Here is a 24,236-nt window from a genome sequence, read left to right as displayed (position 1 = left end):
CTAGGTGTAGCTTACTTCTGTGACTGTGGAAGAAGTAATGTCTCCAGTTCTATGTTGCTTTCTGGGTTATCTCTTATTTTCAATGACATTTCTTGATTTCAGGCTTTTTATGTTGTGAGATGTTTCAGAATGGAGACTGGCTCTGTTTCCAGCTGAGCCTGCAGTCAAGGCAGACTGAAGCAATATGCTCCAAGAAGTGTGAATTTTCTCATATGTTTCAGTGAGTGTTAATGGGAAGACTAATTAGGACAAATTGAAGCCAAAATTTATGAATTTCACTTTTGAGGCAAATTATCAGAGACATTTATTAGCTGTAATTGGATGTACGTGGCATTCCAAGTTTAAATCTACTTGAGGAGTTTAGAACCACAAGTGAGGAAAAGAAGTTTAGAACTGACTCAGAGCTTAAACTTAAGAGTAGAACAAGGAAAACAACAACAAACTACCACATCCAAATAACTCAGTTCTCTAATAAAAGCAAGTGGAAGGAGATAATATAATTTTCTTTTAATTCTGGTTTAAAGACTACATGCAGGTGACATTAAGTCAGTATTTCAGACTGCAATTGCTGTATTTAAGAGCAATTACCACATCCAAATAACTCAGTTCTCTAATAAAAGCAAGTGGAAGGAGATAATATAATTTTCTTTTAATTCTGGTTTAAAGACTACATGCAGGTGACATTTAAGTCAGTATTTCAGACTGCAATTGCTGTATTAAATATGAGCAATCTTTTTGGTATGGAACTGTATAACTTTTACAGATTTATGCATACAGATATGGTTTCTTTTCTTGCATCTCTCTTGAAGATGTGATGTTTCTGCTCATAGAAGTCTGCATAGCGTCAGATTAAGCTTCTGGATAAGGTACAGTACAAAAGTTAGTTTGCTTGAGTGCTACAAAGGCAGCAGCTTCTGGCTGAGGAGTACCTGTACAAGAGGAAGTGCATTTCTTTCTACTGTGTGTTTTTCTCCCTGTTTTCCCTAGGACAGTAGAAGGAGAGCAGTAGTCTCTCTCTGCTCTTCTGGATATTCCCAGGAACCCTTTTCTTTCCATCTCATAGTGCATATGTTCAAGAGTCCAGCTCCATCATGTCATATACCTCTGCCACCTTTTAGTCACTGCTTTGATGTCCTCAGCCAGAGATTACCAAGCAGCTTTTTTCCTATTGATCAGCAGGGCTGGAAGCTGGCAGCCCTCACTATACAGAGTAGCAAGATGTGCCTGATTTGTAGTGACTGTATACTGTGCTACGAGGGGAAAATGGGAAAGCAGAGCTGAAAGAATCTGATACTGCACCTGGCACAGTCAGATTGGTTACATCTGGGCATATTGCAATTTTGGGAACTTGCAGTGTTGCATATCACTGTCTCTACTGCTGCAATAGCTGTGGGCACAAACACGTTCAGCCAGATGACTGGTACCTTCCACTTGAAATGGGTTGTTTGGCCTTCGGTCTTTCTCTGACATGTCTTGCCTCTTAATGTCAATACAGAGGAGAAAAAAGGAAAGGAAAACGTTTCTGCAGTGTAGAGTTTTTAAGGAAGAAATGCAAGGAGGAGGAAAGGTCTTTGATCTTGCATGTAATAAACTGTACCTCACATTTATTAGCAACGTGAGCCATCAGGTAACAAGCTGGTAGTTCCTCTTTCCATTTAACTTTCTCTGTTGTGAGGATCCTGTGTGTTTTATAGGCATCATCAGCACCCTATGAGTAACTCCTAAGCTGTTGGCCATTTTGGCCAGCTCTGACAGTGTTGTCAAGTATTAAAGATAGCTGTGTTCTGTAACTACTGTGAATGCAGGTGGCTGGGTGGATGCAGGAGATAATGTGGTGTGAGTTTATGCTTTGAAAGTGGAGGTTGTATGATGAGGCAATGACCCATGAGGAGACAAGAAGGCTTCAGTAAGAATTTCCACTTTCCTAGGAGCCCTGCCTCCTTTGAGAGCTGGAAAACAGGTACATAATAAACAGGTATAAGTAAAGGAACTGTTTATTTTGTGGGCTGTAGTGTTTTTTTCTTACAAGGAGTGTGGCAGTAGGGCTGTATTCTTTTGTGTTGTGCTGCAAGTGCAAGGAGTGAGGAAGTCCAGTCCCAAACAGGGAAGAGTAAGCAAGTTTGGGATAAGGTTATCTTTATCTGGATGCATAGAAAAGGAAGTAGTGCTGCCACTTAACAAGCGCTGCACAATTAGAAGCTCTCTTCTTTTTTCTATCTGTAGCATGGTATATTGAGTGAAATTATGACTTTTTAAAGTTTGCCCAGGTAATAACATGTTCTGGCCTTCACCATATCACATTATCCAGTTTGGTTACACTAGGTTATGTCAGTTACACTTCTAGAGCATTTGATTATTTTTTTTCTTTTTAGTTGTCCCACTATGAACTCTTCTACTAGTTCACAAATCCCAAAGAAATGAGTTCTCCCTAGGTAGTTAGTATGTGAGAAATAAAAAGAGCATATCTGTTTTGCTTCTGGCAAAAAGGACACCAAAAGAGTCTTTTAATTAGAGCAATTTCATTCTGTCTGTCTGCCATGAACCTAACAAGCAATATGAGCTTGCTAAGGTGCAGCGAAGTGACTTGGTGGGAGCTGATCCTCTAATGAGAGGATTAAGTGTTTTATTTCTGGTTGCACACAGCTTGTGATGCTAACTAAGCACATGTCTCTGGGCATGTGAGAGCTCTCAGCCAGTTTCCAGTAACCTCTGATTTACCTCTCTCATCTTTGATCTCCTGTCCCCTTCTGAATATCACCTCACTGATTGTTCTTGGTGTTTTGACTTGGGATAGATTTAATAAACTATGCTACATGCAGTTTCTGTGTAGTATTGTATTTGGGTTTGTAAATAACACAAAGTCTAAATTGAACATAGAACGTTTTTCAGAATCTTAATAAATTGCCTGGTGAAGTGTAGTTTGAAATTGGTGAAATACAAAAGGGATGAATGGATGAATGATTCTAAGAGGCCATCATTAAAATGGCTCATCTCCAGCACTGCCATTTTACAAAATGCATTTAGTGAATTGCTTTGCCTTTAGAGAATGAGGAGAGGAGGTGATGGAAGAGGAAACCAGTCTTGGAGCTCCTGAATTGTGATACATGTACTATTTGTGATATAGAAGCTAAAATTATGTGGAGTGGGGGAGAAATCCAGCCTGCCACCTTACAGCTTGGAAACAAATGCCCACAGCTAAAGAACTGTGTCTGGAGCTGCTTAGTACGGTTCTCTTATAGTGATGGTGCCTGAGCAGAATTAATTAGAAAATCTACTTTTATAGGTTTCTGTTCTCATAATCTTCAGTGGTTCAGAAGACCCTATTTTGTCAAGAAATTTGTCTCCTATTTTTGCATTTCAATTTGAGTATGATGATTTGCCCTCTGAGCACTGGTGTTACTGTGAGTTCTGTGTTGTACTTATTTACCTGATAAATCTCTCTTCCCAGATCATTCAACGTCAAGTGGCACATCCTCGTTTAAGCCCAGCCAATCACTGGCTTCAATTCCCACTGCCCATGTGATGCCGTCTAATGCCAGCTCTTCACTTTGCAAACACAGGGAAGCTTTCAAGTCTGATGGCTCAAAATGGAGTACAAGCTTTGTACGGTCAGGAGGAGGCAGAAATAGAGGTGCCCTGGACAATTCTCTTGACATGAAAGATGCAAGACCTGTAAGAAAATGGTCCTCTTTGTCTAAGCTCAGCTCCCCCAACACCTTCAGCCAAGATGGTAGTAGTAATTCGGTGGATTCCAGGGGTAGTACAGACAAAGCTGTGTCACCACAATTGAGGACAAATGGGCCAAGCTGTTTGCATGATAGCATGGAGTTGCTAAAAATTGAGGACAAAGAAACGGGGAAAAAGCGATCTTCTGTACTGGACTGCAAATACAAATTTGAAACATGCAGCAAAGATGATTTTGGTTCAGATTCCTCAAATAGGAGACATGCCTTAGATTTGACCTACAGTGCCTTACCTGAAAGCAAACCTGTGGCAGCCAGTTGTGAAGCTTTTGGACAGAGATATGCAACTCTGGGACAGCAGGCTGTGAGTGGAGCTCCCATACAGCCGGCAGTGAGGACTCAGATGTGGCTTAAAGAACAGTTACGTGCAAATCCCCTGGACTGCAGGACTGCTGAGGAGCCCTACTGCATGGCTGCCTGGCATGTGCAGCAGCTCGAAGATTTTAGAACAGGAAGTGAACAGCCTGTGCAGGTAAGGCTAAAACTTGGTGTTTGCTGCCATCGTGTGTTATACCTGAGGAATAACATCGGGTAGTTTTATTATTTCGTATTTATTATGTATTTTTATTAGGAAAGGGAACAGATCCTCTTAACCAGGTGATGGTGTTTTTAAATTTTTATTTGGGATATTGCTGCTTGTTACTCAATTATTACCTGAGTGCCAGCAGGTTTTTTTCTGATATCTGCTTACAATTTACTTTGATTCAGCCTGCCTGTCTACTGGCATCTCTTTTTCTGAAGCTGGACACAGTAAGGTAGCTCTTAAGAGAGTCTTTAATCACTGTGTACTGGGGGACTGTGAATGCATTTTGATCTGAATGGATTTACAAAGAGGCTGCATTTATGTGCTTGCTGAGAGAGGAATGACTTCTGCATACTGCAGGGATGAATATTCAGTATCCATATGTCTAGGATGTAAATACATGAATTCAGTTGGGTATTTTATGCTTTATTTTTAAATTAATCAGAATGTATTAATAGTGGTCAACTACTTTGGTTTATTAAAATGAAATAATATGTAGTTTTTGTGTTGTACTCTTTAAGTATTTTCATAGAGGAAATGTCCAACATGTTTCAAGAGACAGATAACCCTTTCTAACACAACAATTCACTGTCTTTGTGGGACAGTGGGAAGAGAGGTTTAGAAGGAAGGCAGGAATCTAAATGTTCAGGTTTATCTTTGTAGGTAGGCTTGACTTGCCAACAAAATCCTAAGAAAATTACAATATGTAGATTTTTCCCAAAGGCATTCTAAGGTTAGGTTAGGATATTATTTGAGCACAGATAATCTAGCTGTCTGTGCAAATACCTATTTTCTCCAGCCTGACAAAGTAATTTACAAAGAGTTGTGCTCAAATCTTGTTTGTGAGGTTTGTGTGCAGATTACTGGTGTGTTGAGATTATTGTGTCTTTTGGATTTTAATATGTATTCAGAGCAAGCTTTGTTGACTTCTTTCCTTCGTTTAGGTATGTCTCTTTATTATCTTTTATGTACCTTTCACAACACTTGGTTTAGGATAAGTATTTCCCAAACTCTTATTTTTATTCAGGTGAAAACAACTCTCAGCTCTGGTTTTTTACTTCTCGCAAATGTTTTCTCACTCTCATTGTGACTAAATACAGTGTCACCTTTGTGTATGAAGTCAATGTTTGAAACAAATGAAGCCTTACATGGTTATTCAAAAACTTTGTTGATGCGGGCATTGATTCTGTGTGTTGAGGACAGAATCAGCAGGGGGAGCACAAGCATTATTTATCTTTTGGCTGAATTCTTAAAATTGTGTTGCAGCTTTTCAGGTTTTTGAGATTGTAAGATTATAGGATGAAGTTTTGCTAAAACTGTTTTTATATTTTTCTTGTTCCTGTTATTTTTGTATCTTTATCAGTGTTGATATATATTTCAAGATCTGCCTAGCCCCTGGCTTAGGAAGCAATGATCTTATCAGCTGTCTTATCAGTCCTGGAAAACAGGGGAAGTCCTTGAAGCTGCAGCCTTTGCTCTGCTTATACTACTTCTTCTTGATTGTGAGATGGGGGCCACAGGGTTTCTGACAGTAATCAAGGGCACAAGGGGTGTGGCAAAGGTTCCTGGTGGCTTTAGGAAGCACTTTCATTGGTATGATTTGGAGTTGCATGGGTGGACCCTGAAATGTGATCGGTTGCATTTCCTCAACGGAGATGTGGTTGTGAAATAGGTCTCAGAGAAACAGAAATTTAAAGCAAGTGTGAGAGTGATGAGCCTTTGGGTTCTAGCTTGCATCCTCTGCTGGTTCTCCCTGCCTGGCCAACCGCTCTGTCCAGAGGTTACAGCTGGAAGGAGGAGGGGATGCCAAAATAGGTGAAGAAAAGAAAATGGTAATTCCTATCTTGACACCTGTTTTTTAAAGAAACCTCAGCATAAGGATGGCGTAAATCTTATACGTACAAATTGGGGCATGAGAGGCTGGAGAGCAGCCCCATGGAAAGAGATCTGAGGATTTGGGTTGATGGTCAGTTGAAGGTGAGTCAGCAGTGTGCCCTGGCAGCCAAAAGAGCCAACTGTGTCATAGGGTGCATCAAGCACACACTACACTGGACTGGTGTGGCCCCACCTCAAGAACTGTATGCACCTTGATATAAGATACCACACTATTAGAATGTGTCCAGAGAAGAGTGACCAAGACAGTGAAAAGTTTCTAAGGCATGACTTACAAGGCATGACTAAGGTCACTTGGTTTGTTAGCTTGGAGAAGAAAAGGCTGAGGGCTGACTCATCACAGTCTGTAACTTCCACCAGGGGGACAGTGGAGGTGCAAGTGCTGATCTCCTCTCTGTGGTGACCAGCAATAGGAACTGAAATGAAGCTTGCTTCAGAGGAAGTTCAAATCAGACATTAGGGAAAGGGTCTCCACTGAGACAGTGGTCAGTCACTGGGACAGGCTCCCTGGGGAAGTGGGCATGACATCAAGCCTGTCGGAGTTAAAGGAGCATCTGGATGATGATCTTAGTCATACGGGTTAGTGTTAAGTAGTCCTGTGAGTAGCAGGAAGTTGAACTTCATGATGGGTCCCTTTCAACTTGAGGTATTCTGTGAGTCTATAATTGTGCTGTGATTTTTTTGAAGTTCACCATATATGTACCTGGGGACTGACACACTGTTATTTTTAAGAAACTAAGAAAACTAAAGTCCTGCGTGGAATATATACCTTGAAAAGAGTGGGAGCAGAAAGCATAACTTTTGCTAGAGGAAGCTGGTTTATAAAAGGGGTAAAAACCCCCACATCTTTATAGAAATTATTTTATTTTTATTTTTGTCTTATTTGGGATTTGTTGTTTTTTTTCAATTTTGCTTTTATTAAGTGTGTTTCCTGATGGAAATGCAGTGGTTTTTACAGGACTGAAAATATTACAGTTCAACCATTTATGTGAAAAAAACCATTGCCATTAAGAGAAAACTATGAACTTTGCTTTTTGCTATCCTATTACCTGAATGTACCTAGGTACATATTGTATGCTAGTCCAGAAATGAGGCTTAAAATGAAAGCATGCCTTTAAAATTGTGGGAGGTAATGCAATAAGAAGGAAGGTTTCAGAAGGTTGCATATCTACTTATTAGCTGTGTACAGTGTTATAGACATAACGATTCAACTTTTTTCTAGTGTAGAGGTTATCTGTTCGATTTCTTCATGGTGTGCTAACTTGAGTCAGATACAGTAGAGATAACAGATGGAAGTTGCTTAAGTGCATCTTTTTCCTTTATTTGATTTACTTTTTTCTTTAATGAGGAAAACACTGCCTTGTTAATACCATGTATATAAAACTTACAGGAAGTTTAATTTTAATGCATTGAGAAATTTAGAGATACTACAACAATCTTCATTTCAAAACAGAAGGAAGAAAGTAATCTATATACACACCTAAACACTGGTAAATAAAATCTGTAGAGTTTTAATTGAAAGAGAAAGCTACAACATTCTCAAAATAATATTGTTGCTACAGAAAGCTTTACTCTTAAATGTCAGCTGAAAACTAGATCCTGGCAGATTAGAAAACTAAAACCAGTATCAGCATTTTTCCTGTGTTACTTTTAGATCAAACGTGACTTTTCAGGAGGGTAAAGTTTCTTAACATGAAGAGTTACCCCTTTAATTGGCAGAGTGAATTTCTTCACTGTGAGCCATCTTCTTTTCCTTTTGCTTTGAAGTTGGTAGTCCAACAACTGGAGTTCCATTTGTTATGGTGCATACGTGGGCTTTTCTGGAGTAAGTGCTAGGTACTTCGCACTGGTTAACTGGTAACTTGGCCAGCTGTGTATGTTGTCTCAGGAGAATGCATGTTTGAATTTCAGCAGCACATATAAAAATTTGTTGAAGATTCTGTAAATTTCATTGCTGCCTGAGAGGAGGCTGCTGGGGTGGTTTGTACATGCTAATGGCAAACTCTTTTATAGGCTTCCTTTGTATGTAATTTTGGATCTGGAAATACATCTTTCTCCTTTTAATAAAAGGAATATGCATTTTTTATTCTTTTGTCAGGGCTAACTAGTTTGTCTAATTTTAGCTATTAAAGTGTCACAGCAGTTTCCCTAAGGTAGGAAAACTTTTGAATATACAGAAGAGCATGTAGACAATAAGCTTTGTATAAGCCCAAGCAGTGTATTAGTGACTTAACATTTTGTTGGGGAAACCATTTTTATTTTTTAAACTAGAGTGGGTTTCTCATCAGTTTCTGTGGTTGTGGTAAGCTTTGAGCCGTTCATGTCAAACACCAGCAGAAATCCTCCTAAATAATACATAGTTATGTTACTGTTGCAACATAGATCCCTTGTGTATAAATTTACAGATTATTTTTTTTAAGCAGAATATTTCAGGATTATAAAAATAAGTGATAAAGTGCTTCTGCAAAAGTGCTCTGCTAATGTTTTCTGCTTTAAAGGTCAGGAATTAATATTACAGGAATTAATATTACTGTATCAACTACTATACTATCAACTACTACCATAAAAAAGCTATCAAGTGTAGTTTGCAGAAGCTATTTTAAATGTTTATTGCACATATTTTGGTGCAGTTGACAGAAAAGCTTTCTTTTTAACCATCTGTGTTGCCCTAGCTGGTGTTTCCTAAGCTTTGGAGCAGGTAATATGGAGTGGAATGTGGATGCCTGTTAACAGTAGACCTCGCATAAACTTTATTTCCCTAGACATACCGGCTTTTTCCTGTGAAAAGTCTTTGTAGATCCAATTTAGATGGGTAACTCTTCCAGATACCTGGACCACCCCATAACAATAGTGATCTGGAAATCCTGAGTGTGAGCATGAGTAGATCGCTCTGTAATATATTGAGTGCTTGTGAGAAGGGGTGGATGAACAGTATATGTGCTGAACCACAGGTATGCTGCTGAAAATGGATAGTTGGTAGCTAAGGCCTCTCCCATCTCAATAAGCAGCACCTGCATCTTCTCCAGATGTGCAAGGGACTGTTAAGAGGCATATGTATGGCATTAAATTTACTGTACAGTACATATGTGTTGGTGCACTTTGTTCCCATGTTGTACTTGAGAAAGAGAGAAGCTAAGAGTAAGCTGTTTTGCCCCAGTCTGGCAACCTTCATTTTCAGCACATCTCAGGTGTCTTGAGCTGCCTTCTGGGCAAAAAATTCCAGGAGAAGCAAGCTCATCTTGATCACTCCACTTCCCAGGCACCTGTGGGGAGAGTACATCACCCTGTAAAGGGCTATAGAAGAACCTGTAAGAAGTCTATGTGCATGCATATAAAGAGAAGCTATGGATTGAGTGATTTCACTGACAAGTAACAAGTAGCATGTCAAATACCACTTGAGGGCTACCCTGCTGCATACTTGACCTGTGCATAAATGGTAAATCCAGCTTGTTAAGGAGGCAGCACACTAACGTGTGTGCAGATGCACCTACTGCTCCTGTACATGGCAACGTTAAGGGATTAATAGAGTTATGTTAATGCCTGTTAGTAATTGTTTTTCAGTTGTTTGGTAGCTGCTTCTTTTGATGCTGCTTGATAACAATAATGGCTTCTGGTTTTTAAGGTGTTGCTATGAACTGTAGGTGGCAAAAAAGGTGTAACTAATAATTATGTTTTCATATTTAAACTTATTTACATGTCAGCTGCTGTAAGCTTCTTTTAATGGCTATCCTTGTTTTTATCTACAGCATCTTTGCTTTTGCTGCTCACAGGTAATTTGGTGCCTGCTGGCAAGCCAGTCTAGGTGTTTCGTTTTGCCTTCCTGCTATATCTCTCATTTCCCATCAAGTACATTTGATAGAAATCCCATTGTAAATGCTTGATTTCCGGTGTCCTTTTTGCAGCAATGATGTTCCTTGAAGGGTTCAGATCTTTCATGTGTCTTTAGAGGAAAGTCAGCTGTAGCAGTGAGGAAAGTACAGTAACTAATGATGCATACTTGGTTTGCTTCATGTATTCAGCAAGGCTCTAGATGCTTTTTTTACTCAGTGGCGGGTAGATAATTGTGCACAGTTTCTAGGGTTGCTTTCTGATAAAATAAGTACATAAACACTTTCTCTGTCAGATGTTTCAGTCTCTACAGTCTCTATTCTTTGCATATTTATATTCAGGTATTTTGAAGTGTCTACATTATCACTGCAAAACCCTCAATACAAGGTTTGAGAAGGAAGCAGAGTCTCACAGAGGTTCACATCAGCTTCACAAGGATAAATGCAAGCACCAGAACCAAGACAATAAGCAGAAAATTGAGTAGCAGATTGAGACCTCTGTTGTTAGCAAGATCCATAATGCACGTGAGTCTGCCCTTCTGTGCTTGCAGCAGACTCTTGATTGTAGCTTTGAGTTGCTCCTTCCCTAGTAAGAAATGTAGATTCACATGAATTTCATTGTATCCTTAGCTGTTTACCTGTTTTTAGTTTCTACTGCTTAAGAAAAAATAAGTTTGTGAACAATAAGGTTTTTTTCCCAAACAAAAGAATATGGATAGTCCTATAAGCCTTTTTCCAAATACCCTAAAAATAAGAAAATAAAGTTAATGATAGCTTTTGTTTCAGTACTGAAGAACTTCTGAAGAACTGATAAATGGAGAAAGTTTAATTTTACACAGATCGACTCTTTATTTACTTTTTTAAATGTGTGATACTTTCCAATCCCCTTTGATTTTCAAAAGTGTCACTTCTCAAGACTTGAACAATTTCAGCAACAGACTGTTGAAAGTTTACTTTTAGAAGATCTCCTGTACATACAAAAAGAACAACCAAAACCCTTAACTTTTCCATCAGGGCAAAATGCACTTCTGTTAATAGAAGCATTTCTTACCCTTCTAGGGTTTGGTATTGTGCAGTAGGTGTTTGGCAGTGGAGTGCAGTGTAGGATTCATTGCAGCTTTGCAAGTGCCTTATGAAGAATCTACATCGGACTGGCAGAGGTTGCATCCTTAGTGCTTTTAATAGCACATATACAGGAGCTTATCTTAAAATAATGTTAATAACTTAGCAATTGTGTTTTATATATAGAAATATATGTGTGTGCCAATGAAAGAAATAAATAGAAGCACTCAGCTCAAACAATAAATTTTGCCAAAACTTCCCTTGAATAGTGGTCTTTTAGGGAAGATCACAAGAGGGCACTGTTTCACTGTTTTCTGTTTATGAAAAATGGTACCTTTTGCATTTATATATTAAACTATAATGGGATTATAACTAAACTGTCAGGTGTTACAGTAAATGTAAGATATTACGATAAATGTTTTAAATTATTTAAATTACTGGGGTTCTTACTGATATGTGCATCAGTTTTTACAGGAATCCTGTTCTGTGTTTAACCCTTACAATGAGCAAGAGATGTTCACTCATCTACTTCCACAACCACAACAGATTGCTTTTATCCTTATTTTTAACACTTAGGTCAAAGCTAAAAGGACTACATTTGCTGTTAAATAAAAGATACATATGGATCTTGTAGGACTTCACAAATATTTTCTAATTCTGTTCTGACACACTATTAACAGTTATATAAGTATCTGGTCTGTAACTGTAGTATATTAGTAGGCTTCCAAATACAAAGAAGAATATGCACTAAATTAATTGTTCATCACTCTGTACTTGCCATTTTGACACAGAGGATCTAGGTAAGGGGCATCTGGACGAGTGTGTGTATCTGACATGATTATTTTTCTGTCTCTATTTGCAGTAAAACTCATGCGAAAGTTCTTAGGCTGAGAGGACAAACATATTATGCATGTTTGGTGAAAGATTTTCTTCAAGCCTATTTTACACTTACCTTCGTACTGAGTGGTTAGGTTCTGCTAGTAAGGGCAGTTGTTAGAAGTGCAAGTACTTGCTGCCCTCTAAAGTGCCTTTTTGACTAATCATGATCAGAACAAAATTTCTGATTCTCACATGGGTCATGTCTTCATCTAGAGAAATACAGGTAGACTTTTCTATATTTGCTGAAGAGCTGGCTGAAAAGATGAATTTTTAAAATTGGCGTGTTATTGTTCCTGATTCAGCTCTTTCCTAGTGTAAAATAGCCATGGAAGTTTGTCATATTTTTGGGGGTAGAGTAATGCCAGATAGCTGCTTGTTTAACTACCTGTATGTAAGATGAAATTAGCTAAAAAGATGTAGTCTTGAGTGGAGTGGAACAGAGAAATGAAAACTTAATCCAAGCTACATGCTGTGTCTGGAATTTTTATTATAGCTCATAAAAGTAGGGAACTTTTTGATTACACTTTCATAGAATTCATTAGGATCATTTATGTGTGGTAGTTGGTGAGCATAAGTTAGGTATGTGTGTTATGGACACAGCAAAATAGGCAACACTACTCTTCTAACCCAAACCACAACCAACAGGTATAAAGAATTAGAAAGCTGGGGGATGGTTAGGTCTTTTTCACATAACTTTTAAGTAAATGATAAAATGGATGCTTCTTTCTGAAGAGAGTTGTATTTAAGTATTTTATTTTATGCATTAATATATTTTCAAGCAGTAATTTTAATAAATAAAAATACGGTAAATGTTAGTTTAAAAGGCCATATAAGCGTACAAAGAACAATGTACTAAGTACAAAAGTTTTTTTTTAAATCTGAGTTCAGTTGTCATTTAGTGCTACAGAAGATGGTAGCAGTTTTTCTGATCAGCAGAACCCTAAGACAGAGATGAACCGTGCAGTACATGCAATTTCTTTGCATTACTGTAAAATAACAGTAGGGCTTCTAATTTATTTAAACTTGTTTTGTTCACATTTTATTTATTGCTTTTAAATAAATAATGACGTTTTAGGTACATAAACAGAAAATGGTGGGTTTGTTTTTATGAAGAGGGGTGGAGGTTTTATTTTTAGTAATGCTTTTACTTTTGACACTGTATTACTGGCTTGTGAAACTCAGAATGCATGTGTTGATTTTTTACTCTTAAGACCTTTCTTCAGTGAGTTTTCTATACTATAAAACTGTTACCAATTTGCAGTTGAGATTCTTTAAACACCTCAAAAGCAAATTAAATCTGGAAACCTTATACAACACAAATACAGATCTTTTAAGAAGAGAAGGAAGGGATTTCAGATTTTTCTATTTTTGCCCCATGGAAGAAGGGCACTGTTTGTAGCTTTTCTTAAGAAGAAGAATTAATGGGAAAAATGCACTTAAAATAAATTGTGAGAGTGGTCAGAATGCATAAAATGGAAATTGAGATTTACATTGGTGGTTTGAATCACTAACAGTCATATGCTAACAATATTTAGGGGGGAATTTGTGGTGCTGATTTTATCAGTTCTTGCCCTAATCATCATACAGTAGTTATCTAATTTTGTTTAGTGATTAAGCTTATTTCAGAGTTTGGGTCTCAACTTATCTATTTGCCAGATAAGAATTAAGTGCATCCCACTGGATTTGCTTGCATTCCATTGAGTACGTGTTTTTTTTTCGATGATTTCTCTTCCTCCTGTTTGTTATCAAACTCTTCTCATGGAATATTAAGTTTTCAAGGCAAAATGCAAGTTTAAAATAAAACTGTTTCGATTTTATGTATTAGTCAATAGAATTGCTTACACAGGGTAGTATAGAAGAATACAGTTTCTCATGGAATATTAAGTTTTCAAGGCAAAATGCAAGTTTAAAATAAAACTGTTTCGATTTTATGTATTAGTCAATAGAATTGCTTACACAGGGTAGTATAGAAGAATACAGTTTTAAAAACAGATGTCTGTTTGACCTCTCTCTATTGATTCTTGAGCTCTCTTTAAATTTAAAAACTGTATAAACTTTCTAGGAATTTAGATTGATACCTGCAACATGTGGGAGACACGTTTCAATCCTTCTGCTCAGTCTTGTTTCTAGCGACTGCTGGGGTAGAAGCTATGTCTTTTATGTGTATAGATTGTGGCTTACATGTTGAAAAGTTGTTTCTGCAGCGTGTTCCGTCCTGTGCATAATGTATGTATTACTTATTTTAGGAAAGTACTTGCTTCATCTCTAAGGCATTTGCGGTTGAGGGTGGATGTTACTTCCACTCATATGTTACACTTCAGTCATAGGAGTAAGAGTGACCTAAACCTCTTTATCACATCAGATATAAGCCACATTGTGTGACATTGGCAAAAAAAGAGGTTTCTGTAGTTTTAAACTAAGGAGATGATTGCATAAATTATAGCAGGCCATAACAAAATTATCTGGAGCCAAATGTTAAGAACTCTGAGAATTATTTCTTTTGTTCCAATTGTGATGTCAGTTAAATGACTATAGAAAATTAAGTCTTTAATAACAGTGTGGTAGTGTCAGTTTTTCTGCAAAATATAGTGAAAAAGCTTTTCAGATGTGACTTAATTCTCTAAGGGTATACCTAGTGAAAAATACTCTACATTGTTGCCTCTTTCTTTTTTCTGGATCCAAGTTATGTGTGTATATACACACATGCATATATATACACACACACGTTTTAATGCATATATTTAAGATCCCTTAAATAGGGAGAAAAGTGTATGAAATATTTTTATTTCTGGGTTATAAGACAATTTTTCTTCATTCTCATACTCCCTTAAAAACAAAGCAATTTTAATGCTTTGATAATGCAGAGATGTGGCACCTTGAATTAAGCAGAACAGAAGTTTTCCTAGGATGTGCTGAAGGCTGTGTACCTGAAGCTTTTCATCAAGTGGACATAGGTCAAATTTAGAACCTCTCCAAGGGCTTAAGGATTTTCAGAGAAATTTGAAAACACTCAGATGCCCGAAAAGTGAAGTTGGTGATGTGTGTGATCTAGCTAAAACATTGAAGAACTTGCCAACTCCATGAAGAGGCAGTACTTGACGACATTCAGAAACATCTCTTGACTGAGACAAACAAATTAGGTCATGCACATGTTTGTAACAACAGGCTCTAAACATTGTTCTGCATAGAAGTGTGTTTTTAATGCATGTAGCAGGTAGAAAGAGAAGAGCGCAATAGTTGGCATACAGCTCTAGTCCAAGTGCTAGCCCCTCCCACAAGAGGATCCATGCAGTGAGAGTTGCAGGTGAAGGTCTGTCTTCCCTTTGAGGTGACTTTCCTAGAGGACAGTGCAGAGAAGTGCTGAGCTTCAGAGGAGCATCACAATGATACAGATCAGCAAGAGGCAAATTAAAATCAGGCAGAAATTCACAAAGAGCTCTTGGAGCCTTTGGCGTGCTTGTGGGTTGACCTCAATAGTTGAGGCTCTCCTCATAGCAGAGCGGGTCATTTGCTGGACCTTCTCCATGGCAACCAGAAAGCAGAGCGCACAAATCAGAGGTTTTAGAAGTGTAGGAAAGAAGAAAAGTTGTCAGGAACAGTGCAAAGTGGCTGTTATCTTCTCCTTTTGTTTTAGGCAGCCTTTGTGGAGCTGGGAAGGCAGGAAGGTAAACAGTTAGAAAGGCAGAAGTAGTGTTTTGATGAGAGCAAATGGAGATTGTTTTGAAGTTCTAAAAAACCTGAAGTAAACAAGTTGCCTTTACAGTGCTTTTACTTTAAAACAGGTTTTGTGCTGTATTATGCATCTCTTCCTGAAGACGACTGAGCACCTGCTTCTTAGCAGGGGGGAGGAACTGTAAAATGGAAATTTTGGGCATGTGGGATTTACTCAGATCATTGCTTTAGATGCTAATCTCTCCATCCTTCACAGTCGGTGTGAAGGCCACAGATTATTTCTCTCCCACCTGTCTCTCCCTGCTTTATGTCTTCAAGCACACATGAAAGCTGATGATACCGCTAGAGTTGCAGACCTTTCAGTCAGGAGATTTGGGTAGTAGTGCTGTCTTGGTGACTTGAACTACTAGTACTTCATTTTGGAAGGGAGGAAAAGAAATTTCATTGAAGTGTTTTCCTTCCAAGTAAAAATGCTTCACAATGCGTAATTAAAAGCTATGCATCACTGCTATAGGGAGTAGTCAACAGACAAAACAGAATAAGGATTAAAACAATTTTTTGTAATCATATGGGAACGTGCTAAAAATTGTAGGTGTAAAAGCAGGAGGACTGCTATGAGGTAAAAAATAAAGCATGTATATAAATTTGCCTCCTAAGTGGGTATTTTACTTCAAGTATATTTTCCCCCTTTTTAGTGGCAGGTGGAAGCACTGTGTCAATTATATTAACACTTCTAATAAGTAGTTGTGATGTAACACCTTCCTGTACTAACCTTCTGTGGAGAGAGGCTGGCTTTGTTATATTCTTGCTTAGCTTATATCAAAGTGGATTCTGTAGATGCTATTGCAATGTGAAAAATTGGTTTTCAAGATAATGATGATGATACTTACACTCTTAAACTTTGCTCCTAAAGCTGCACTTGCCACTACAGGTTTTATGAATGTATATCTTTGACAGAAGACTTCTCCTTTTTTTTTTTTTTTCCCCAGTAAGTGAAATTCCTATCTAGGCATGTATGCCACGTGAAGGAAAATTCATGAAACAGAAAACCTTAGCATGAAAGAGAAGTGTCTTTCAGACTTGTCTGTCTTAGACAATCCATGGGGGGCTGTAGGCTCAAAAGGTGCTTTATGAGCAGAATATATATGCTCTTCGTGCCAGTTGCAATGCTGGTATTTAAAAAGAGACTTAAAATAAACCAGATTATACATAGATATTTTAATACCTTTAGAGGATTCCACGTGGTGACATCTCCTCTGAAAACTGCACTTCAGACTTTGTTATGATGTTTTGAGCTATACTTGATCTTAACTTTATTGTGAACAAAACCCACACCAGGAACTGACTTTCATAGTGGGTATAATTTTTCAGCTTTGTTTGACTTTACATTGTACCTGTTTTCATCTATTTAAGCAGTTGAAGTACTTGCCAAGTATATTCTGCTTAGCTCTTTGTTGGTCACTGTCTGCCCCAAGTGCGGTAAAACAAGGCACACACTGGAATTTAAGTGACTTGGCTGACAGCGCATTTGTTCTAGCCCAGTACAGGCTGGGGTGCGTTAGGCCATTTATCCTCTTCTGGACAAGGCATGGTAGGTAAACCACTAATGGATTTGTGCTAGTACAGAAAAGTTTGTGTAGCTAGCTCGGGATGGACACTACACAGAGTACAGTGTTTCCTGAGAATTACTTCATCACAACTTGCGATGTCATTTATGTGATTATTTTTTTTTTAATGCACGGTGTGTACAACTGGTGGGCTGTGGGCTGAGTGTGACCTGCTGAAAAAACTTATTGGTGGTCTTCCTGACTGCCTTCAGAAGGCTTGGAACAACGTGAGTTTTTCCTTGTGTATATGCGCAAGTCCATTTCTGTGTACAGGATTAGATTTACTGCACATAGGAAACAGCTGCACTGCTGTGTTGTTGTGTGTTTTACTTGCATGAATCGAGGCAGGACCTGGGACCTGGAGTGGCCTGGGGCCAATTAGCTGGTTGGGCATTATAGATGCAAGGCCAATATAAGTGAGGAGAGAGGGCAAGATGTCTTGGAAGAGAAAAAAAAATATTATTACGTCAGGAGTGGTTCAGGGTCTTTATATAGTAGATAGGTATGAAAAACAAGTCTTAGTCAAGACCTGGGACCTGGAGTGGCCTGGGGCCAATTAGCTGGTTGGGCATTATAGATGCAAGGCCAATATAAGTGAGGAGAGAGGGCAAGATGTCTTGGAAGAGAAAAAAAAAGATTATTTCCTTCAGAATGGGTGAGGGATGTTTCTGAAGTAGCAGGCAATAAGTCAGAAGTCTTAGTCAAGCTGTCACACTGGCATGAGCTTTTTGAACATACATGATAAGAAAGGATCTTAAAAAAGGGAAGGTAGTGTAAGTTTAAAATTTATATACCTATTGTGACCAGAAAACAGTGTAGAGAAAGGATGAAGAAAGGTCAAAATAGAGTAACTTGTTTTTCTTGATTTGAAAGCTCATATAGAACTGGAAATGTTTAAAACAGCTACATGTTATTTTACCTGCTCAGTCTGTGGCAGTTTTTTATAACCAAAGGAAGCAAATTGTGTGACTGTATTTCAACAAGTTTGTCTTTACAAGTGCATGGCTTCAGCTAATAAACACGTACCTTGCTTGTTAATCCTCCATGGTGTTGTCACCCACCTAAAGGGTGCGTAAAGAGAAACAGATTCAGTAACACAGCTGCATATGGGTGGCTATCAAGGTCAAAATGGACAGCCTGAAAAATAATTACATTGAAATGAAGGCTGATCATTGCCACAAATAGTAGCTGTTCTCCACTGGTTAGCCTCTTGACTGTGTTTTATGTTACTATTAAGAAATATGCGTTCACTCACCACTTCTTGAAAGGAAAGTGCCGCAAAAAGGTAAGATATAGTTGACCTTGTAAAAAAAGTCAAACAGTGTTGCACCCATATGTGTCAAAACCAAAGCTGCACAAGATAAACTGTTGGCTGCATTACTGTACAGTTGTGCATTTAATCTGGTATTGCTAATGGATGTGAAAGGCTTGTCTTACGCACAGCACCAATCTGCAAGCAGCAGTCATGTGGCTGACCCTCTGTACTACTATGTAGGGGATCCCCTACACCTGGTCCCCAGGATGAGTCACTGATCATGGTTACTGCTTTCTCCTTCATGACATGTGACTGTTTCCCTGATTTGTATTAGGTTATTTTTGTCTTCGTTCCTGGGTGTCCTTCACAATCAGAGGAGGTGTGTGACCAAAGTGAAAACTGTGGGCTGTGCTCGTTTCTCGTGCAACTGCATTGACTCCATTGAAGTCACATGGGATAAATCTGGCTCCTTTGGAAATGCCACAGCAATTTTAGACATAGCCTGTTTCCTGTCATATGTTTACTAAATGCAGCAGTGATATCAGTGGAATGGAAGAGGTTTGACATACTTGATTTGTTGCTGTCCCATACAACCAAGTGAAGACCTGAAAAGGCATTGTTAAAAAGTAATATTATATAACAGTCTACTTTAATAGATTTTTAGTATTAGATGTTCCCCAGTAATTCTGTTTCATCCACTGAAAAGAAGTATCTTAACCATAAACATAGTGATGCAAAAAGTACCATCAAGTTATGTGATCCTTGGTCTCTAGTACATGTTTAAAGCCATTATAAAAAATGACTTGGCCTAAGAAATTCCTGCAGTGGTTTGTGTGAATAGTATGATACTCCTAGACAGCAGAAGGCATTCTCTGCATGTTCAGAGGAGATAAGTTTCAAGGTTGATGTGTATAGTGCCAGAGCAAAGAACAGCCCTATATGCAGGACTAAAATGCTGTGAGTGAAATTGAACCAGGAGCCCTTTGTCACCATTGTCTGTGGATTGTGTGGCCCCCAGAGGAGAAGACATTGCAGAGCTTTAAAGCCCTGCCTGTGCATGGCAGCTGCAGTTGATGTGTATTGGCATGCTTGTCATCTTTGCTAACTGTCCTGTGTTAATATATATATATATATATATCTTATTGCAAGTTACATTGCTTTGTTTTGAACCCTGCTGTAAAACACCTCATTAGCAGTGTGGAGTCACTGCAGTTGAGACCTCCAAATCTGAAAATCCTCCTTTATCATACGAGGAAGATGAGGGGTGAGAAGGGAATGAAGAAGAAAGCAGTCTGAATAAACTCTAGAGACCTCTGGAGGGTTTTACTACTGTCAATTTAGTTCAGTAAATGAAAGTTGCCAGTGATAGAGCAGAAGTTGCTTACAGATACTCAAGTACAGAAGTAGTTTATAAGGGTATGTAATAATTTTTTATTGTTGTTCTTTTTAGGAAAAAAGTAGTGTGGAGGTGACTTGCTAGGCTTTACCCCAGCAGCTGGATTTTATATTTATTTATTCTAAGGGTGCAGAATTCTGTTGCTTATTCTGATTTTAGGCTGGGAGTTGCACTAGGTAGTTTTTCCAGTGAAGGGTCTTAAGGGTATTAGCCAATTCAACAGCTTGACTGCAGGAAAAAATTATTTATTTATTTAAGAAGAAATCATGAAAGTAGCAAGAAAGGGCTGGAGGTCGAAAACAAAGACTCGGTTGGATGAAGGCAGGAATGGAGACACTAGTGCAGGAGAAGACAGATTGAGGGAGTGAAGCAGAAGAAAATGAGCAGGGTAAGAGATTGGGAGTGTAGAAAAAGAGCAAGGAATTGCATATACAGAAAACATTTCCTTGGTATGGGGAGGAAGCAACAATTCAGCTCAGAGTTTAAGAAGTGCTGGTAACAGGAAAAGCAAACTAATTTTATCCTTTTTACCTTTTGTTTTAAAGTCTGCTTAATACTTAAGTGTCAATATTTTTCATGTGTTTGAGAGAGGATAAGGGAAGGCTCACACTTTAGTTTGGATTGTTTTTTTTTCATCCCCATCTTATTAGTTTCTCCTATACTCTTCCTTTTGTCTATCTTTAGTGTTCTCAGTGTTCTAGAAGAAAGATCTGCCAGTAAGATCCTCTACCTCTATTTCAAGTCCATGAGCATGTGACAGGTGTAGATTAAAAAAAAAACTAAACTGATGAATAGTTGAACACACCAGGTTTGGCATTCTGTTTTTTGGAAGTTATCCACATGCCTTGTAGGTAACTGAGACTTGTATCTGCGTGCCTGCTGTTAGAGTAGCCTGGGAGCTAATGCTTTGAACTGGTGTTTAACTCTGGGTTAAATTCCCTGCAACTGCTGCAGAGCCATGCACTGAGATGTTGGGCAGGTGCTTCAGCCTCTACACTAGACTGTTTCCCTAATAAAAACAAGACACAATGGTACAGTTTTTCCCATCTGTTGGTATGATTTGCCTGTTATGTTGTAATTTATTTTTAGGAAATTAACCCCTTCCTCCACTGTATTCTAACACCTTGTAATTTCAAGTTTGGTTTTAGGGTTCTGGTGGTTCATATGACACTCCTTTATTAATAAGAAATGAGGTAAGTGGAATTTGAACTGAAGTGAAAATTGAAATACATCTCACTTATAAAAAGTAGAAGGAGATGTTGCAAGTTGTGTTTTTAACCTTTTTAGTGTATCAGGGTACAATGACATGGCATTGACTAAGAGAATAGTGCAGTATATAAATTCAAATTATGAGAAGTAACTTGATGCCAGGAAAGTCCTAAGCCCTGTGTCAGTCTCTAGAAAGCAAAAACAATTTTCCAGTTTTAAAGTGTCTTGTAGTTTTGGGGAACATAACTTTCCTGTGGAATCTTTTGTTTCTCCTGTTGACATACTTTTCTATTCCTACATAAAATTATTATTTAAGCAAATAAAAAGCCGCTCTTGTAACCGTGTAGGTGTATCCCATACATTTTTATTTGCTGATGGTCTGACAAAATTGGTAAAAATCACCTTTATCTGCTTACGAACTGTTTTTAGTGAGTTTCGTATTATACAATGACAAAACTATACTCCTCACCTCTGCAGAGGGTGAGAAATAAGTGCAGCTTTTAAAAATAGAAGTGTAGTATACACATAAATCTAAATCTTTCTAAATACAAATAATGTAGTCGTCTTGAGAAATGAATGGTAAAAAAAAGGCAGAAAATTGTTACTTGCTGTAAATTAAATGCAGTATTTCACATCTAATCTGTGGCATTTGTCACCTGTAATGTAGCACATGCTTCAGGCATGACTGTTAGCAGTTGTTACTCGGTCTGGATTCTGTGACATGGGATGTTATCAGTGTGAAATTTTTAGAATTAACTTAATGGCTGAGTCCCATTGTCATCTACTTTTAATTACCTAACTCTGTGACAAGATAGAATTCTGCTGTAGCAGTAAAGTGCTCCTTCCAGCAGTTAAGTTTCTATGTGTATGTTCGGTCTGTGTAGGTATGCATAAACTCATTATTTTTTTTAATGTGCCTGTGTGCAGTGTATGTGTTACGAGTGAAGGATTCTCTGTGTGGTAGAAAAAACCCAAACTCTTTGTTTTAAAATACATTTTATGTAACTTTAGCCTGGAAAGCAATCTGTCTCTAAGAATCTTCTTGCTCATGGTGGGCACTGGGAGGTCTGCAATGCTCCTTCTTCTTAGTGGAAACAGCTAGAGAACTTTGTAACTGATTATTTGCTTTAGGAATAACAGGATCTCCAGAAGCTTCCAGTCTGTTCAAGACTGGTGCAAGGCTGCTGAGCACGAAGCCAAGCCCCTGCATATATTTTTTTTTCCTGATGCAGTCAGTAATAGGAAAAGGAACTAGGTATGTCTGAGTAACAGGTAGAGCATGCCTCACAAAATTAAGGTCTATATTAAGCCTGTATTTTCTAAAACCAGAACCTTAAATAGACATAAGTAGTAAGGTGTGAATTGATGGAAGGGTGGAACATGATTGTAAGGAGGAGAAATTCCTTAGAGACCTACATGTTAATGAATAGTATGCCTTTAAAAAATATTTGTATATCTAACTATTGAAATGTCTTTTATATGGCATGTTCATGTTTGAGATGCAGTCGTTTTAGTTTGCAGTGATTTAACAGCTAGTTCTGTATTTTGTTGCACAGTAACTATGCTCTTTCCATAGTTGGAAATAAATGGGTTACTTTCTGCTTTCAGAATTACATTCATGATGTCACAAGTCCTAGATAAATTATTTATCCATTATTAGGAGCATTCTAGGACAAGTTTGTCTGTTACAGTTTTCTCCAGCAGGATAAAATAAACTTTAAAGGAGTTCACAGCAAAAATGCTATACAAATTCTGTAGTTTAACTGCAGTTTGAGTAACTTCTCTTTGTTTGAGTTTGAGTAACTTTCAGTTTTAGTACTGCTATAAGCTGCCTACATTTTAAATTAAGGGTACTTTTTATCATGCAGGAGAAGTTCTGCTCTCTCAATGTGTTAGGTCAGAAAGATGCTTTTCTGAGTTAAATGTTGAAAGAGCTTTATCTTTACTGGGCTTTGGTTAGCCCCCCAGAGCTTCCTTTTGGGGAAACAAGTGTTTCTACAAAACCTTAAGTGAATTACTCTTTGTGAATTTTGAATTAAAAAACATACAAAACGTAATAACTGTAAAAGGAGAGACAAAGGTGTGATGCAAATAGATGAGAGCTTCTCACCTTCTGGTGTCATGCTACCTGTATAAATAATCTACTCAAGGACAGCAGCTAGTGTCCCACCAGCATGTAGAAAACTCAGTTGCCTTTATTGTCTTTAAAATATGTCCCACACAGCATTACATTTTTTTTACTTGGAGCTATAATATCTACATTTTCATATTTTTTGATAATTATAATCAGCTATTAATCTTAGTAGAGGAGTTTTTGTAGAGAACTACAGCTATGCTGCCTTGCTTTAAGAATTAAAAGCATAAAAGAAGAGAGGTTCCTTACCTCTGGTGTGACTGTTAGTGAAGCACAGAGGAGCTTGCTCTGGGCTGTGGGAAGTGTCTGTAGATCTCTGGCAGCTTGTCTGAGTCTGTGACAAAGTTGTGGGAACAACTGAAATAGGTTGAGGGGAAAAAAATAACAAAAATTTCAGAGGCAGGACTCCTGGTGTCATTCAGCAGCTCACAAATTGTGATTGGTCCCATTTCTGCCTTCTGACACAGGCAGTTGCTTCTCTAAACTTGTTTACAGCAGTAATATGTTAAACATGGGCAGCATCTTTCTTCTCGTGAAAGGAACTGTGTGCCAGGGAGACCACCTGCGCAGCCACAGGGCAAAGGAATCTGGGAAGCGGCACACTTCAGGGGGGCAGCGAAGGGAGCTGCTTGCTCACACCCTGCCTTTTCTTAAACAAGAACTTACATGGCAGTTTGTTCAGGGTTTTGCTTTGGGTTTCTTCCTTTAGCTACAGCAATGTTTCTTCATCATAAAAACAGTAAATCTCTACTGTGGGTGACTACATTTCGTATGGGCTTTTGTCTTAATGGTTTTCTTTTGTACAAGGCGTTTCTTAAACTACATATATCATTTTGATTAATTCTGTTACACAGGTGGTATTCAGTTTACAGTGTATTTTCTGTGTTTCAAGCCTCTTCAACTTTTCAAGTTAATTTGTGCATTAGGGGACTTTTTTTTTCCTTCAAATATATCCTGGCATATATAAGTTCATTTTTGAAATGTGTGTTTCCTATATAATATGAAGTATTTACCTTTCCTTTAAAACACACACTCT

General features: G+C 38.1%; 2 protein-coding genes across 2 annotated transcripts in view; one reads left to right on the top strand and one right to left on the bottom strand.

Annotated features, from left to right (window-relative positions):
• The window catches only part of CEP85L (centrosomal protein 85kDa-like), a 190,802-nt gene that overhangs the window by 122,572 nt on the left and 43,994 nt on the right, over positions 1 to 24,236 (top strand). Inside the window, exon 3 of the mRNA XM_009999202.1 lies at positions 3,449 to 4,215. Coding sequence (XP_009997504.1) covers positions 3,449 to 4,215 — 767 coding nt within the window. The remainder of the gene's footprint in view (positions 1 to 3,448; positions 4,216 to 24,236) is intronic.
• On the bottom strand, positions 15,147 to 15,453 carry PLN (phospholamban). Its single transcript, XM_009999086.1, has one exon. The coding sequence runs from the start codon at positions 15,451 to 15,453 to the stop codon at positions 15,295 to 15,297; it is 159 nt and encodes a 52-aa protein (XP_009997388.1). The 3' UTR covers positions 15,147 to 15,294.

This window comes from Chaetura pelagica, unplaced genomic scaffold, assembly GCF_000747805.2.
Source record: "Chaetura pelagica isolate M959 unplaced genomic scaffold, ChaPel_1.0 scaffold90, whole genome shotgun sequence".
Lineage (NCBI taxonomy): Eukaryota > Metazoa > Chordata > Aves > Apodiformes > Apodidae > Chaetura > Chaetura pelagica.
This window is presented reverse-complemented; position numbering and strand designations above follow the sequence as displayed.